General features: G+C 32.6%; 2 protein-coding genes across 2 annotated transcripts in view; both read left to right on the top strand.

Moving 5' to 3' along the window:
- LOC148616144 (cleavage and polyadenylation specificity factor subunit 1-like) overlaps window positions 1-4556 on the top strand; it is a 28001-nt gene extending 23445 nt beyond the window's left edge. The window contains exons 32-38 of the mRNA XM_088582862.1: window positions 81-257; window positions 572-638; window positions 1513-1560; window positions 1843-1995; window positions 2746-2875; window positions 3624-3762; window positions 4246-4556. Of these exons, the coding sequence (XP_088438988.1) occupies window positions 81-257; window positions 572-638; window positions 1513-1560; window positions 1843-1995; window positions 2746-2875; window positions 3624-3762; window positions 4246-4293 (762 nt within the window). The 3' untranslated portion in view covers window positions 4294-4556. The remainder of the gene's footprint in view (window positions 1-80; window positions 258-571; window positions 639-1512; window positions 1561-1842; window positions 1996-2745; window positions 2876-3623; window positions 3763-4245) is intronic.
- A 1681-nt stretch (window positions 4557-6237) lies between these two features.
- On the top strand, window positions 6238-8904 carry LOC148616145 (uncharacterized). Its single transcript, XM_088582863.1, has 2 exons — window positions 6238-6897; window positions 7134-8904. The coding sequence occupies exons 1-2, from the start codon at window positions 6354-6356 to the stop codon at window positions 7520-7522; spliced, it is 933 nt and encodes a 310-aa protein (XP_088438989.1). The 5' UTR covers window positions 6238-6353; the 3' UTR covers window positions 7523-8904.
- Window positions 8905-12436: the final 3532 nt, after the last annotated feature.

Genomic DNA, 12436 nt, shown 5'->3' on the forward strand with positions numbered 1-12436 from the left:
CTGTTGGGCTTGTAGTACAAGCCTTGTACTCTTGGAATTGTTACTGCTCCATATTTACCTAATATTTTATATATTTACAGCTTTACATTTGGCAGTTGAAAGACAAGGACCTAGTGGGCGTAGCTTTTATTGATACATTTACATACATTAATACATTATCTACAGTCAAAAACCTGATCCTGGCAGGGGACATAATCAAAAGTATAGCACTATACAGGTATCAGGAAGAACTCAGAGTTCTGTCCCTTGTTAGTAGGGTAAGTCTATCTGGCTATATAGTGGACTTAATTTAAGTTTAACTTAATAATTACAATAGTTCTAACAAGTTACAGTTGATTGAAAACAAAGACACACTATTGAAGTCCTTTGTATTATGTTCTTGTTTATTACCACTTGAATCTTCGTTCCTTTGATTTCCCATTACATTACTCTTCGAAATAAAATCGAACTTACTGACCAAGCTTAAAGATAACATTATATATATGCTGTATAACAATGTAAAATTTAAGCAGCTTTTTGGTGCAAATATATGACTGCTGTCTGTGTGAAATGACCATAATTTATTTTTCAGGATGTAAAGCCTTTAGAGTGTTACACAGCAGAATATATGTTGGACAACACACAACTCTGCTTCCTTGGTATGTTAATGAAAAGATTTTTTTTTGTTTAAGTACCTATCCATATTAAATTTATGCACTGCCATTGGTAGAGTTGATTCATCGTGCACAAAACCCCACCAAACACCACATTTTTAATTAGCTGTTGTTGTATTTTGGAGAATACCGTACATTTATATCTCAGTTAAGTCAACCAAACTCAGAGCAGTCATTCTTGCAAAATGCCAGTTATCAGAAGTGCAACAACCGAATAAAAAATGAACACTGTTTATTGGGCCAGTAACTGATTTTGAATTAGAAATAAAAGTTGATTTTGTAGGTTTTTGTCAAAATAATCTCCTTCCTGATCTTTATAAAGACTGCCAACAGTGAAGTGATTCATGGTCAAGAAAAACCCACCAAACAAACGATGCATTTTTAGTCTACATATGTTATACTTTCATGTAACAAAAATCTTTTCTGCATTAATATCTGCACTTCTTAGAAAATCATACATATATCTCCCACTAAAATCAACCAAATCAAGGAAGATAACTCTTGCAAAGTGCAAATTCCATGTACAATCTATATAATTTCTAACTCAAAAGCACAACATCCAAATGAAAAACCAAGACTTGTTGTGTGATCTGTATCAGATTCTGAATAAGAAATAAAAGTAAATTTAGTGTGTTTTAACATACATGAATCACCCCCTGACTGATTTTTAGAAAGACTAATACTGTATAGTTTCTTTCAAACTGACAATTTGTCAAAATATCTTAAATGTATTGCTCTATAAAAATGTTTTTTTTTTTCAAAATGTTTAGACATAGTTTGATTAAAAAATAAAATTAGAAATAATGAACTTGTACAAGTGTTAAATTGTATTTGCAATATATTTTTTTTTTAATTTTAGCATCAGACAGAATGAAGAACATTATACTATATGCATACCAACCAGAAGGTTTGTGTTCTTACATCATTAAGTATTTAATTTTGGGACTTTTATTACTCATTCTGTCTGGCTTAGGTTTAACAGACTCAATATTCTGTTCCTCAGATTGACTACCCATCAGGAGCTTATCTATGTTTAAATGCCATTTAAAGTGTTAAATTTGCCATTATACTTTTTAACTCAAACTTTTCATGTAAAAAAATATTTTGAATCAGAATACATAGCGGAGATCTGCTTGATTAAAGAGAATGTATAAAAACTTGAAAATTTTTGAATTATTTTTTATAACAGCAAGAGAAAGTGTTGGAGGACAACGATTGATCCGTAAAGCTGATTTCAATGTTGGCTCACATATCAACAGTATGTTTAGAGTGATGTGTCGTAGTGACCCATCAGTTGACAAGCGAGCACATAATGCTGAAAGGAAACACATTACATATTTTGGTATGATATACGATATGAAGACTTTATATTTGTTATTTTTAAATGGTATCTTGGCTTTTTCACTGTAAAGTAACTTTTGACACATACATAAGAATTTTTTTTATAAAATGATATGATCTTTTAACTATAGTTTTGCCTGAGGTTTATTCACCTCTATTTGCCCTTGTATGAACAACAACACTTGTATATAACACCCCTCTCCTGGAATTGGGGTTTTGTGCACCATGAATTACATCTGCCAATGGCAGTGCATAAATTTTAATATGGATAGGTACTTAAACAAAAAAAAAAGCTTTTCATTAACATACCAAGGAAGCAGAGTTGTGTGTTGTCCAACATGTATTCTGCTGTGTAACACTCTGAGTTAAGTCACAATTGTGTAATTCTGTTACACAGGAAAAAGGGCATTTAATGGATATGATACCTTGCGGTGTTGTGTGGCAATAAAAATACACGAATGAAAACTCAACACCATAAAAAGGGGAGGTGTCAAAAGAACTATAAATAGGATTGGGCTGAAAATCAATACTATTCTGTTTTATGTTATTTAACATTTGTGTAAAGGTTAAAGAAAATCCTTTAATCAGTTCTCAAAGTATCAACTTCAAACCACAGACAGATATATAGCTGTCAATTTAAATGGAGTTTTGCATAATACCATGCAACTATTTTTGACATAATATAAAACATAAAAGAGCATACCATGTGGTTTTACGTAGCTGTCTTTTTACACATGATTCTTTTTTCCAGCTACATTGGATGGATCTTTGGGTTTCATGTTACCTATCTCTGAGAAAGTTTACCGACGTCTTCTCATGTTACAGAATGCTCTTATTACACAAATACAGCATATAGCTGGACTTAACCCTAAAACTTACAGGTATGGTTTCTACCACTGGATGAAAGATTGAAATATCATTGTATGACTTTTCATTGTATCTAACTGTTTGATGTGCAAATATGATGTGCAATTCACTTCATGTGATATAATTTTGAGAATTTTATACATGTTTGTATTTAGAAATTGTACTTTATGAATGCAATTTTTGCAACTTGGTTTAATTGCAATAATCATTGCTGTCTGTTCAGTGTGCAATAAAAAGTGTCTGATATCTCAGTTATGGTTGAATTTTAAATTGCAATCTACTCTGAAATATCAATATTTAATTGATGTGACATCTAAAATATGTAAACCAGTAGTTGACCATATCATTCCATGTAGGAAACAGTTGGGAAATTACATTTAACTGTTAACTACATGTACAATAATGACAGATTCCCAAAAAAAATTACAAAGAATACTTCTAGATTTTATTGTCATATAAAAACATCATGATGTTAATTGTGAAAACAACTTAGCCTGAACCACACATGATTTTCTTTTGCATTTTGGAATCTGGATTTTACAGTTAAGTTTCTTTTTTACTGTATGTTTACTTAGAGTTTTAGCAATTTCCGCCTTTTTGGTTGCCTTCATTAAAATCAAGGCCGCTGAATTTAAACAATGCTATAATTTGTGAAATAAGTAGCCAGTAGGCATGAAAACAAATACAGTAAAGGAAGCAGTGGAGTATGGGTATATTAGGTAAAATATGACTGATTTATATGATATTATTACTGTATTATAGGGCATTACAGAGTATCAGACCAGAGTTACGTAACCCACAGAAAAATATTTTAGATGGTGATTTATTATGGAAATATCTACACCTTAGTATGATGGAGAAAACAGAGATAGCCAAACGTATAGGTACATCACTAGAACAGGTATATAAATGTACTATTATTGATTGTCAGTAATTTGAATTTGCTGTATTTTAGATATTAGACACTCTTTAACATGCGTTAATGTAAAACACATAGTTTGAAATACATGTGATCCATTTGAAATCCTTCTCTAATGGCCCATCTCCTTTGGTAAATGTACAAAATCAAATCTTAAATTACTTGGTAAGGAAACTTTTGAACTACTTTTTTGAGGGTGCAAGTCAGGACATATCACACTCATCCAGATTGTAGTAATATTTGTTTGATATACATGTACACGTTTTGAAAAAATACAAAGGTACATATTTCAGATATAATTTTTTTCCCCTATTTAAAAAAAATTTCAGTCAGGTTTACTGTTACAACTGTATTCAACACTTCTAATTACAGCTTTCCATTTTTCTTTTGTCAAGTGAATAAAATCATGTCTAAGATTGATAGAATGTGTGAATATTATAATACTGAGTTTATTTTTATTTTCAGTTGACAGATGATCTGATGGATATCGACAGATTGACATTACATTTTTAAAGAGTGTAATTTACTTCCTGCTTGCACTGGATAGGAATTTCCTTCCTTGTTATAATTGTTATGTTGATGGGTATACCATGAATGTTATGTAATGGCAGCTACCAGATTATGTGTTCAGTCTGAACTGTTATAATAGGAAGACTGAGATAGTTTGAAAACTGATACACAACTCAAGGAGAAACTCTCCAAGTTTGTAGTGATGAAGAAGTGTCTTGTCTCTTGACATTACTGAATGAAAATATTAAAAACCATTAAAACCGTAAGAGTGTTATTTATATCAGTTCACTCTGTATTCCTCTGTCTGTCTGTCCACACTTTGTAGGATAACTGAAAATGTTGATGTCATGAGTGCCTCCTTTTTGTCAAATTATTTATATATTTTTGTTTCTGAGTTATTGTACTTGATATTTAAAAAAAAATACAAAAAACTAACGGCATGAATAAGATATGCTTTAGCCCAGCTGATCTTGCCTAATTGACAAAGACCTTTGTCTTATTTTCTATCCAACCACATGCATATATACAGAAATCCAATTTATTTCATTTTTCATCAAATTAGATTTTGATGGTGGAAATCATAAATAATTAGACCTATTTATAGATGTAATTATGGTATATTGCTGTATGTCTTTAGGGTTTTCCAAACATTGAATAATATTCAAAACCACTTAGTAAGTTCAAAGTGTATGAAAGTACCCAATTTCTGATATTAAAAAAAAATCACAAGATTTCATAGATAGCAACTTACAAATAATGTTTTAATAGTTATGTGATAACTGGGTATATAGTCAAATATATTGAAATTTCCTTACCTGGGTTACATAAATGAATATGACCAGTGTCATTTTTTTTCCAAATCAAGAATTTTCAATTTCAAAGAGTGCAGCTTTGGTTGGTATCCTTAGTTCTAAGTTTTCAACTGTTATATCATTGAAGGTTTTTGAGATATATGCAAAACAAGTATCCTTATTCCACACACCCCCAAAAAATAGCCTAAAATAGCCTAAAATTCCAAATTGAATTTGGAATGTCCAAACAGTTTAAATAATAGCTTATTTGTAATTTTCTGTTTAGTAGTACCACAAGTGTTGTTTTATGATCGTAGTAATGACTGAAAAGAAAAATCAGAAGCCACTGTCTTCGAAATCACTAATTGTCAAATATTTTATGCCACTGATTTTAGCTTGCTTTCAACTTCCAGGTGAATTCAATGCTCTACTTAACTCCCAATCAATCAGTGATTGTCTCCTACCCTGGTGTAGATATATTTATGGACTTGATTCAGAATTTAAAAAAAAATCACAAATTTTAGCAAGCAGTCTCAGCTGAAACAAGATTTTAAGTCAAATTAAGGAAGACTATGCAATGAATATACATTCATGTTCTTTTCCATTTCACGTCTGTTGACATTGTACATTCACACCTTACAAGTAAAATAAGTGTATTCCTTTTTCAAAAATATACTTGACATTTTAGAACTATATTGTTTCAGTTATAAAAGCTTTAAATAAAGCTGAGGTGAATTTTCTTAAATTCGATTTTCCTCCATTATGATGGGACATTTTCTAAAATTATCATAGTTTAACTCAATCATGCATTGGTACAGTAAATATCTATAGATCATTTATTTAAGAAAAGGAAAGCTTCTCGCTCTCTATGTGAATAGAATGTACAAGTGGGGTATAAACTTTACTTCTACAACAGACGAATCCTAGATTATACTTTGGCAACAATTTGACTCATTCGTTGGTGCATAGAATATATAAATTCTTTACTTGTTTGGATTTGTAGTGATGCAATTTTATTTTTTTGACGTTGTTCAGTCATATTGCATTTAGGTGTGTGTAGTCATGAATATTTATAGGGAGTTAATACACCATTCCTGATATAATTGTATGTTGTGAAAACATTATCTTCCATGATCCCTGTCTACCATAATGACTAATTCTAATCCTTGTTTACCAAGACATGTTTTGTAGTGGTTTTTACACATATGATAACGCTTCTGTGTCAATAAAAGTTTCATTGCGAAATTCGTTTAATATCATCCAAGCCACGAAATGATACAATTCGGACTGTTGTTAGTTTTGTCGGTTATTCGTGCTCCGCAAGCATTTCTGTTGGATGGCAGAACTACCCATACCCCTACTACTCAGCACTCTGTATTCTCAGACCATCAATACACAGCGTTGTTGAACTTGATAGTCAGCGAACGTGAGGCAAGGGTTAAAGTAGAACAGAAATTGGTCAAGATGGAACAAGAGCTTCTGACAACCGAACGAGGGGTGACGGATATATATCACAGTACTCAGGGATACAATACTTCTATAAACTTACTACTTAAACAAAATGTGAATTTAGTGACTAAATACGATTCTTTGTATTTGAAGTTTAATGAGTTGTTAGGAAATAATTCTCACTTGGTAGACTATGTAAGAAACTTAGAACTGAAATTTGCCAGACTGGAACAGCTAAAAAGCAGTCAAGAGGTTAACGCTGCTGGAAATCTTATTAACAGCAACGGGTCACAAACCGTAATGCAACAAGAACTTGAACAAGTTTCTGATCGACTTGAAAACGAGGTCCACAACATGTCCAAGAGAGGTATGTACTATGTTTAAATCTATGTTTATTCAGAAAGTCAGAGAAAAAGTAAATCGGAAATAAAATAGATTCAATACTTAGAAGTTGGACAGATTTTTTTTTAAATCTTTTTGTTGTGATGAAAAAATCTCAGGATGAGAGGTCGCTCAAGTCTATCCTTCGATTAAGAAGTAATTATATGAACCTAGAAGGTCTTAATTTAAAACATAATGATTTTTCTACATTGTTTTATATAGCATTGGTGACGACTTGTGCAAATGAACAGAGATATTCAACTGGTGAGAAAATTTTTTTCGGATTTGCCGAAACCATTCGCGGGGTAAGCAAGCAAGCTGAGTTGTTTCTAAGAAGAACCGGAACTTTCAAAATCGAGAAGCCAGGAATTTACCTAGTATCGACATACATGCAGATCAATGATAAAAATGGAAATTTTGCTTTTAGAGTTCACAAAAATGATACAATTATTGGGGAAGGGTTTATGGAATTTAGCGGGGCAAGTTTAACCTTTTTCGAACATTTTGAGACTAACGATATATTGTATGTTGAAGCATATCAAAGTTTTTATGTATATGGGAGAGGTAATAGACGATCTTGTATGTCTCTCCTCCAACTAACTGTAGAATAAAGGTGTTCGTGTTTATCTATCGAGTTGTATTTTGCTGACTTGTGCTGTCTCATTTATTTTTCCGACAATGTTTTTATTGAGTTTACTTTGACATCGCGTGACACCCACTATGCTTAACCATGGCAACGTAACCCATGGAACTTACAACCTTGCATTTCATTGGAAAAAGTGATAGCAACCGTGAAATTCAAGGCTCCATCAGAGGTATGATGTCCGGATTATTTGAATTATGAGTAATCTTTTGTATTTTGAATAATTGGAAATAGCTTACTTGTTGGACCAATTAAATAAATGAAATACGAAACACAGCACAGTGATCACACAGTTCACCAAAATCTAAATCGGATTTGGAATGAACAATGCAAGAAAATGCGTCGGCTATCTATTTTTAAAGACAGTACTTGTCTTTATCCTGTTTTGTCCATGGAAGAAAGATGTAGCCATCTCCAAACCGAAATTTCAAGGTGCGGATCCATTCTTACCTAGTAATTGATTCTCAGTGGAATTCATATTCTGATTTAAGTGTAAAGTGTTAGGAAATTTGAGGACATAAACGTACGTGTACAGACAGGAATACCAAAAGCAATAGTTTTGATCGGTTTATTTAGCTCACAATTTGGTTACATGAATAGTTTTGTATACTTTAAGGTCTTCCTTGACTCAGTGCCTTAGCACTTTGAATAAAGATAGTACTTGTCTCTATCCTATTTTGTCCATGGAAGAAAGCTTTAGCGCATGTGTTTATTCATGTCACACAATCAATATGTGAATCCGAAAACTAAGCCCTGCAATGCCTTACGGCTGAAATGATAACATCAAAAGTGTTGGAAATCTGTCAAGCCCTCAATGCAATGAAGTTAACATTATGGGTCTTTTAACATCCAACCTAAGGACAAAACGTCGACATGATCGAAAACGACAACAACCTAATGCTCGAAAACCATCAGAGCAATTATTATTATAAAAAAATCTTTGACGACCTTCTTTCGAAATTTCAACAGTTTCTTGTATTGCATAAAATTCCGCCGTACAATTATCTTTTCACTGCCTGTTAATATTCTAAAATACCTTCGTAGTGTGGCACTTGACACAGGAGGCATAAATACTTTTTTCGGTGTCTTCCCGATTGTCCAACATACGAAAATTACAGGTAAAAAAATGTAAACAAATGTTGAACAATTGGGAATGTTTTGATAAGAGATATACATGCTGGTTAGTTAGAAAATGTTTTGATAGTTTTGAGGTTCTATTCATTAAAAGAACAAAAAATATTAGTTGCTGTAAGGTTGTGATGTTAGTGTGTATTCTGTTTGTCTTAGTTTTTGTTGCATCAGTATTTGTTAGCTGATGTTTTATGACTTATGATTATCTTGATTAACATTTTTGTTTGTTGTTTCTGAAATGCCCCGTGCGGATCAGGGTATCAAAACAATAGGCCCACAACAGCGCTAGGCTTGTCGTATAAGGCGACTAAATAGTGCTCAGAACCCTGGCCGGGGGCTAGAGCGTTCTGCTCAAAGAGCAACTGGGTTGTGTGCGCCAGGTGGTTGAATGGGGTAACCCTATCTTGCCATTTTACATTCTACCTGGGGTCGTCAGGTCATATAATAAGAAAAACCTGACCGCAAAGCATAGTGATGCAACGTGCTGGGAAAGGTGCAACGTTCCTCGCACACGCCAATCAAGGAACCCTGCTGTGGTATTCATTAGGAGTAGGAACCTTTGCGCCCCGCCACTATAGGCTAAATTGCCCAACCCTTCTTCCAATCACTTTTTCTGGTGGCAATCAAGATTCGTCGTCCCTATAATGCTTGTGTCCCATCCCATTTTTCATTTCATCATCATTTCATGCCCATTTTATCATCCATTTCATGTTCATCGCCTTGATATAGCTGAAATGTTGCTGCGCGGGAGTTAGACACCTACTCCAGCAGTGCTAGAGGTTGTCTGGCAAGCTATTTTCTGACTTGGTGCCATCCCAATCCAAGCTCTTACGTTGTATGAGTAGTTAAATACCAACAACTAATCAATCATGTTTCTGTATACGATAGCTGATGTTTTGTATTAATATATTTTTATGGAAATATGGCAACATATTTGCACTTTAATTTTTTACACGTGATATTCTTTTAATGTAAAATATTTATATTTAAATGCTTTATTTTCATTAAATAAATATGAAATTATACATGTATATTAAAGCAATGCAAATACTATTACGTAGCTAACAATGTTTATACATCACTTGTGAGAAGTGTTTTGTCAGCATCCTATACTCAGTTAATCATACGACTTGGGCTGCTAGAGCAATATGCTTCATTCAACAGTTGTCATTTTTGTTGAAAGAAACATATTATTAAGCAATTAGTTTGAAGGGACACAACTCATTACAAGAGTACACTTAATATATTATATTTAAATTATGATTTTATTAAATAGTTTGCATTCTTGAATTTATACTTAAATCAAAATCATTGTTTATTTATATAGTATTTGATTCCTAAAGCATTATAAATACTGGATATTTAAAAAATATATATTAAATAGTTTCCTTTTAAATGTATGATTTGTTTTGATAATATTGCTTGCTACAGATCAAAATATCCAAAACAAGATAATAATAATATAATAAGGAATAAATATGTATTTCAAATTAAAATTATCTTCGTCTATTTTAAGAAAAAAATATATTTAATATAAATTAATATTTATTTATTATTTATTTACATAAAACCCCTTGATACCCTCAAATTATAATGAAATTTTCTGCACATTCCATTTGCAAATAAAGGTATTGATGCGATTAACATTAGAAACATTCGCAACCGAAAAGAAGCTATGAAAGAAATACCGCCATACGTCAAAACTCAATCTGTCCCTTTTGTCCCCAACACCAACACTACCTGTAAAATGTTCAACTATAAACAAACGTTGGATGATCTTAGTGTAAAAGAGTACAGCGAGAACCCTCTGACTTGTGACCTTTCCATTTTTTTTCTTTTCAACCCATCTTGCTCTGTCATCATTGTTGATTTAAACATTATTCAAAATGAGAATCTTCGAAAAGTGATATCTCACGGCCCGAAGTTCAGAGGACCGCAACAATTGAACTGGTACTATGATTTTAAAATCATAATGGACACAGTTGAAGATTATGCAAGAGGGTGGATAAAGAGAGAATAAACAGGAACCAGAACTTGACGCACTGTCAGATTGGATAAACGCAATTAGGTCTTTAGTACAACGTCACATTTACAACCTCAAACACTGTAGGAATGGTCGACCTAAATCAGTACACAGAGACGTAGAAGCTGTAAAATGTCTCTCTTTTTTTCATGAGAAGTATGTTGTTGTCTCAGTAGATATAGCTTCTAACAACATTTTTTTGTGTGTAAAGCACATTATTACTAATGCTTTGTAAAAGAGCTAGGAATAAAAGATACTTCTGGTAGTCGTATATAGAAATGCAGTACGTTTAACAAGGATTAAATCCTAACTAATCACAAGCCCTTTATGGCCTCAATGAATATTCCCTCGAGCAAAAAGTCTGAGGACGCCTTATTTGTATTGGATTCTAAAACTAAATGAAAATCCATACAAACAAATTACACAGCAAGATCATCTACTTGTTCAACAAAGGATCTGTCTGTATTTGTCCGCAGTGAAGGAAGAACAACAAAAATACTGTGAAACTGTTTACTCGCGTAGTGGTATTAATTGTGTGGATTCTAAAAAAACTCTAGATTATAAATCTCGCTCCTTCGTTGAAGTTTACTTTAATAAAACTTTTGACTTTTCAACGTTATATACAACCTTGTCGCACGATGAATTGAAAACCCGTCTAAAAGTAATCATCCATAAACCTATTTCACGGAGTATTTTTTTCCGTCATATTGCAAAATCATACAGAAGAATTATTTTCGGTGAGCAAATAGTTAGTCACGATGAAAAACAAATGTTTTCTTTAAATTATTCAAAATTACTGATTTATATAAAATTACAAACATTAGTTGTATAAACCCTCTTTCAATCAGGAACATGTTCCATAGAAATGTAATGTGAATTTTATTTTTTTTTTAAATATTATAAGAAAAAAGTGCGGTGACCCCAAATTTCATTTTAGAAATATGAAATATTCTTTAAACAAATTTTAAAGAAATTTTATCTACCATTTTTTTTATGACAAAGGAAACAGTGAAGATTCCCTACAGAATGTATATAAAATATTGTAAGAACTTGCCGATATTTTTGCTCATTTACCTCGAAATTAAGTTCCGCGACCTATGTTTTAACTTAAAATTTTACAATATGTTCGATCAAAGTCATCTTTGTGAAAATCTCAATGTCCATAATAATCCTAAATTTGAAAAATAGCTTTCGTTTAACCACCAGAACTAGAAATTTAAGAGACTACTGACACAGCTTCCTTCTTGTCATTTTTAGACCGTAACTGCACGAATTTGACGACAGTAGTCATTTCAGTACAAAAATCGAAGACTGAAGTCTTCAAAGTCGCTTATCGAATGTGTCTACAACGTCTCAGAATGTGACGACTCAATTCGCTACACTGCTCCATCGGATCAAATTGATACTGGGAAGATAACGTAAACTTAAGGGTCTGAAGAATTCCCGACGATGTTAGAACTGTCAAATTTGCGATGCAAGAAGCCTAATTGTAAGAAGTCTAGCGCGATACAAAAATTCTGCGTAGTTACGGCAAGCTCTGGCATAAAGTATGATTTGTGATATGAAAGCTCCATACGCTGGTGCTGAAGGGATGCAGATAGGGATGTTGCCACAGATGAAAGGAAAGTTGACAATTCTGAATGAAAAGTCTGCACGTTTGTCGTAAAGTTTGGTCAATAGTTTTCCTTTATCATCGATCTCTAAGTGTAGGTCAAGATATGAGGCTGA

Source organism: Perna viridis, chromosome 5, assembly GCF_037379345.1.
Source record: "Perna viridis isolate PV_CMFRI_1.1 ecotype Kerala chromosome 5, ASM3737934v1, whole genome shotgun sequence".
In the NCBI taxonomy this organism is placed as follows: domain Eukaryota; kingdom Metazoa; phylum Mollusca; class Bivalvia; order Mytilida; family Mytilidae; genus Perna; species Perna viridis.

What these genes read in the sequence shown, in the direction of transcription:
- LOC148616145 (XM_088582863.1), top strand. Translation starts at nt 6,354, where the DNA reads ATGATACAATTCGGACTGTTGTTAGTTTTGTCGGTTATTCGTGCTCCG. An exon ending in CCACAACATGTCCAAGAGAG is followed by an intron (nt 6,898 to 7,133) that starts GTATGTACTATG and finishes TGTTTTATATAG; the next exon opens with CATTGGTGACGACTTGTGCA.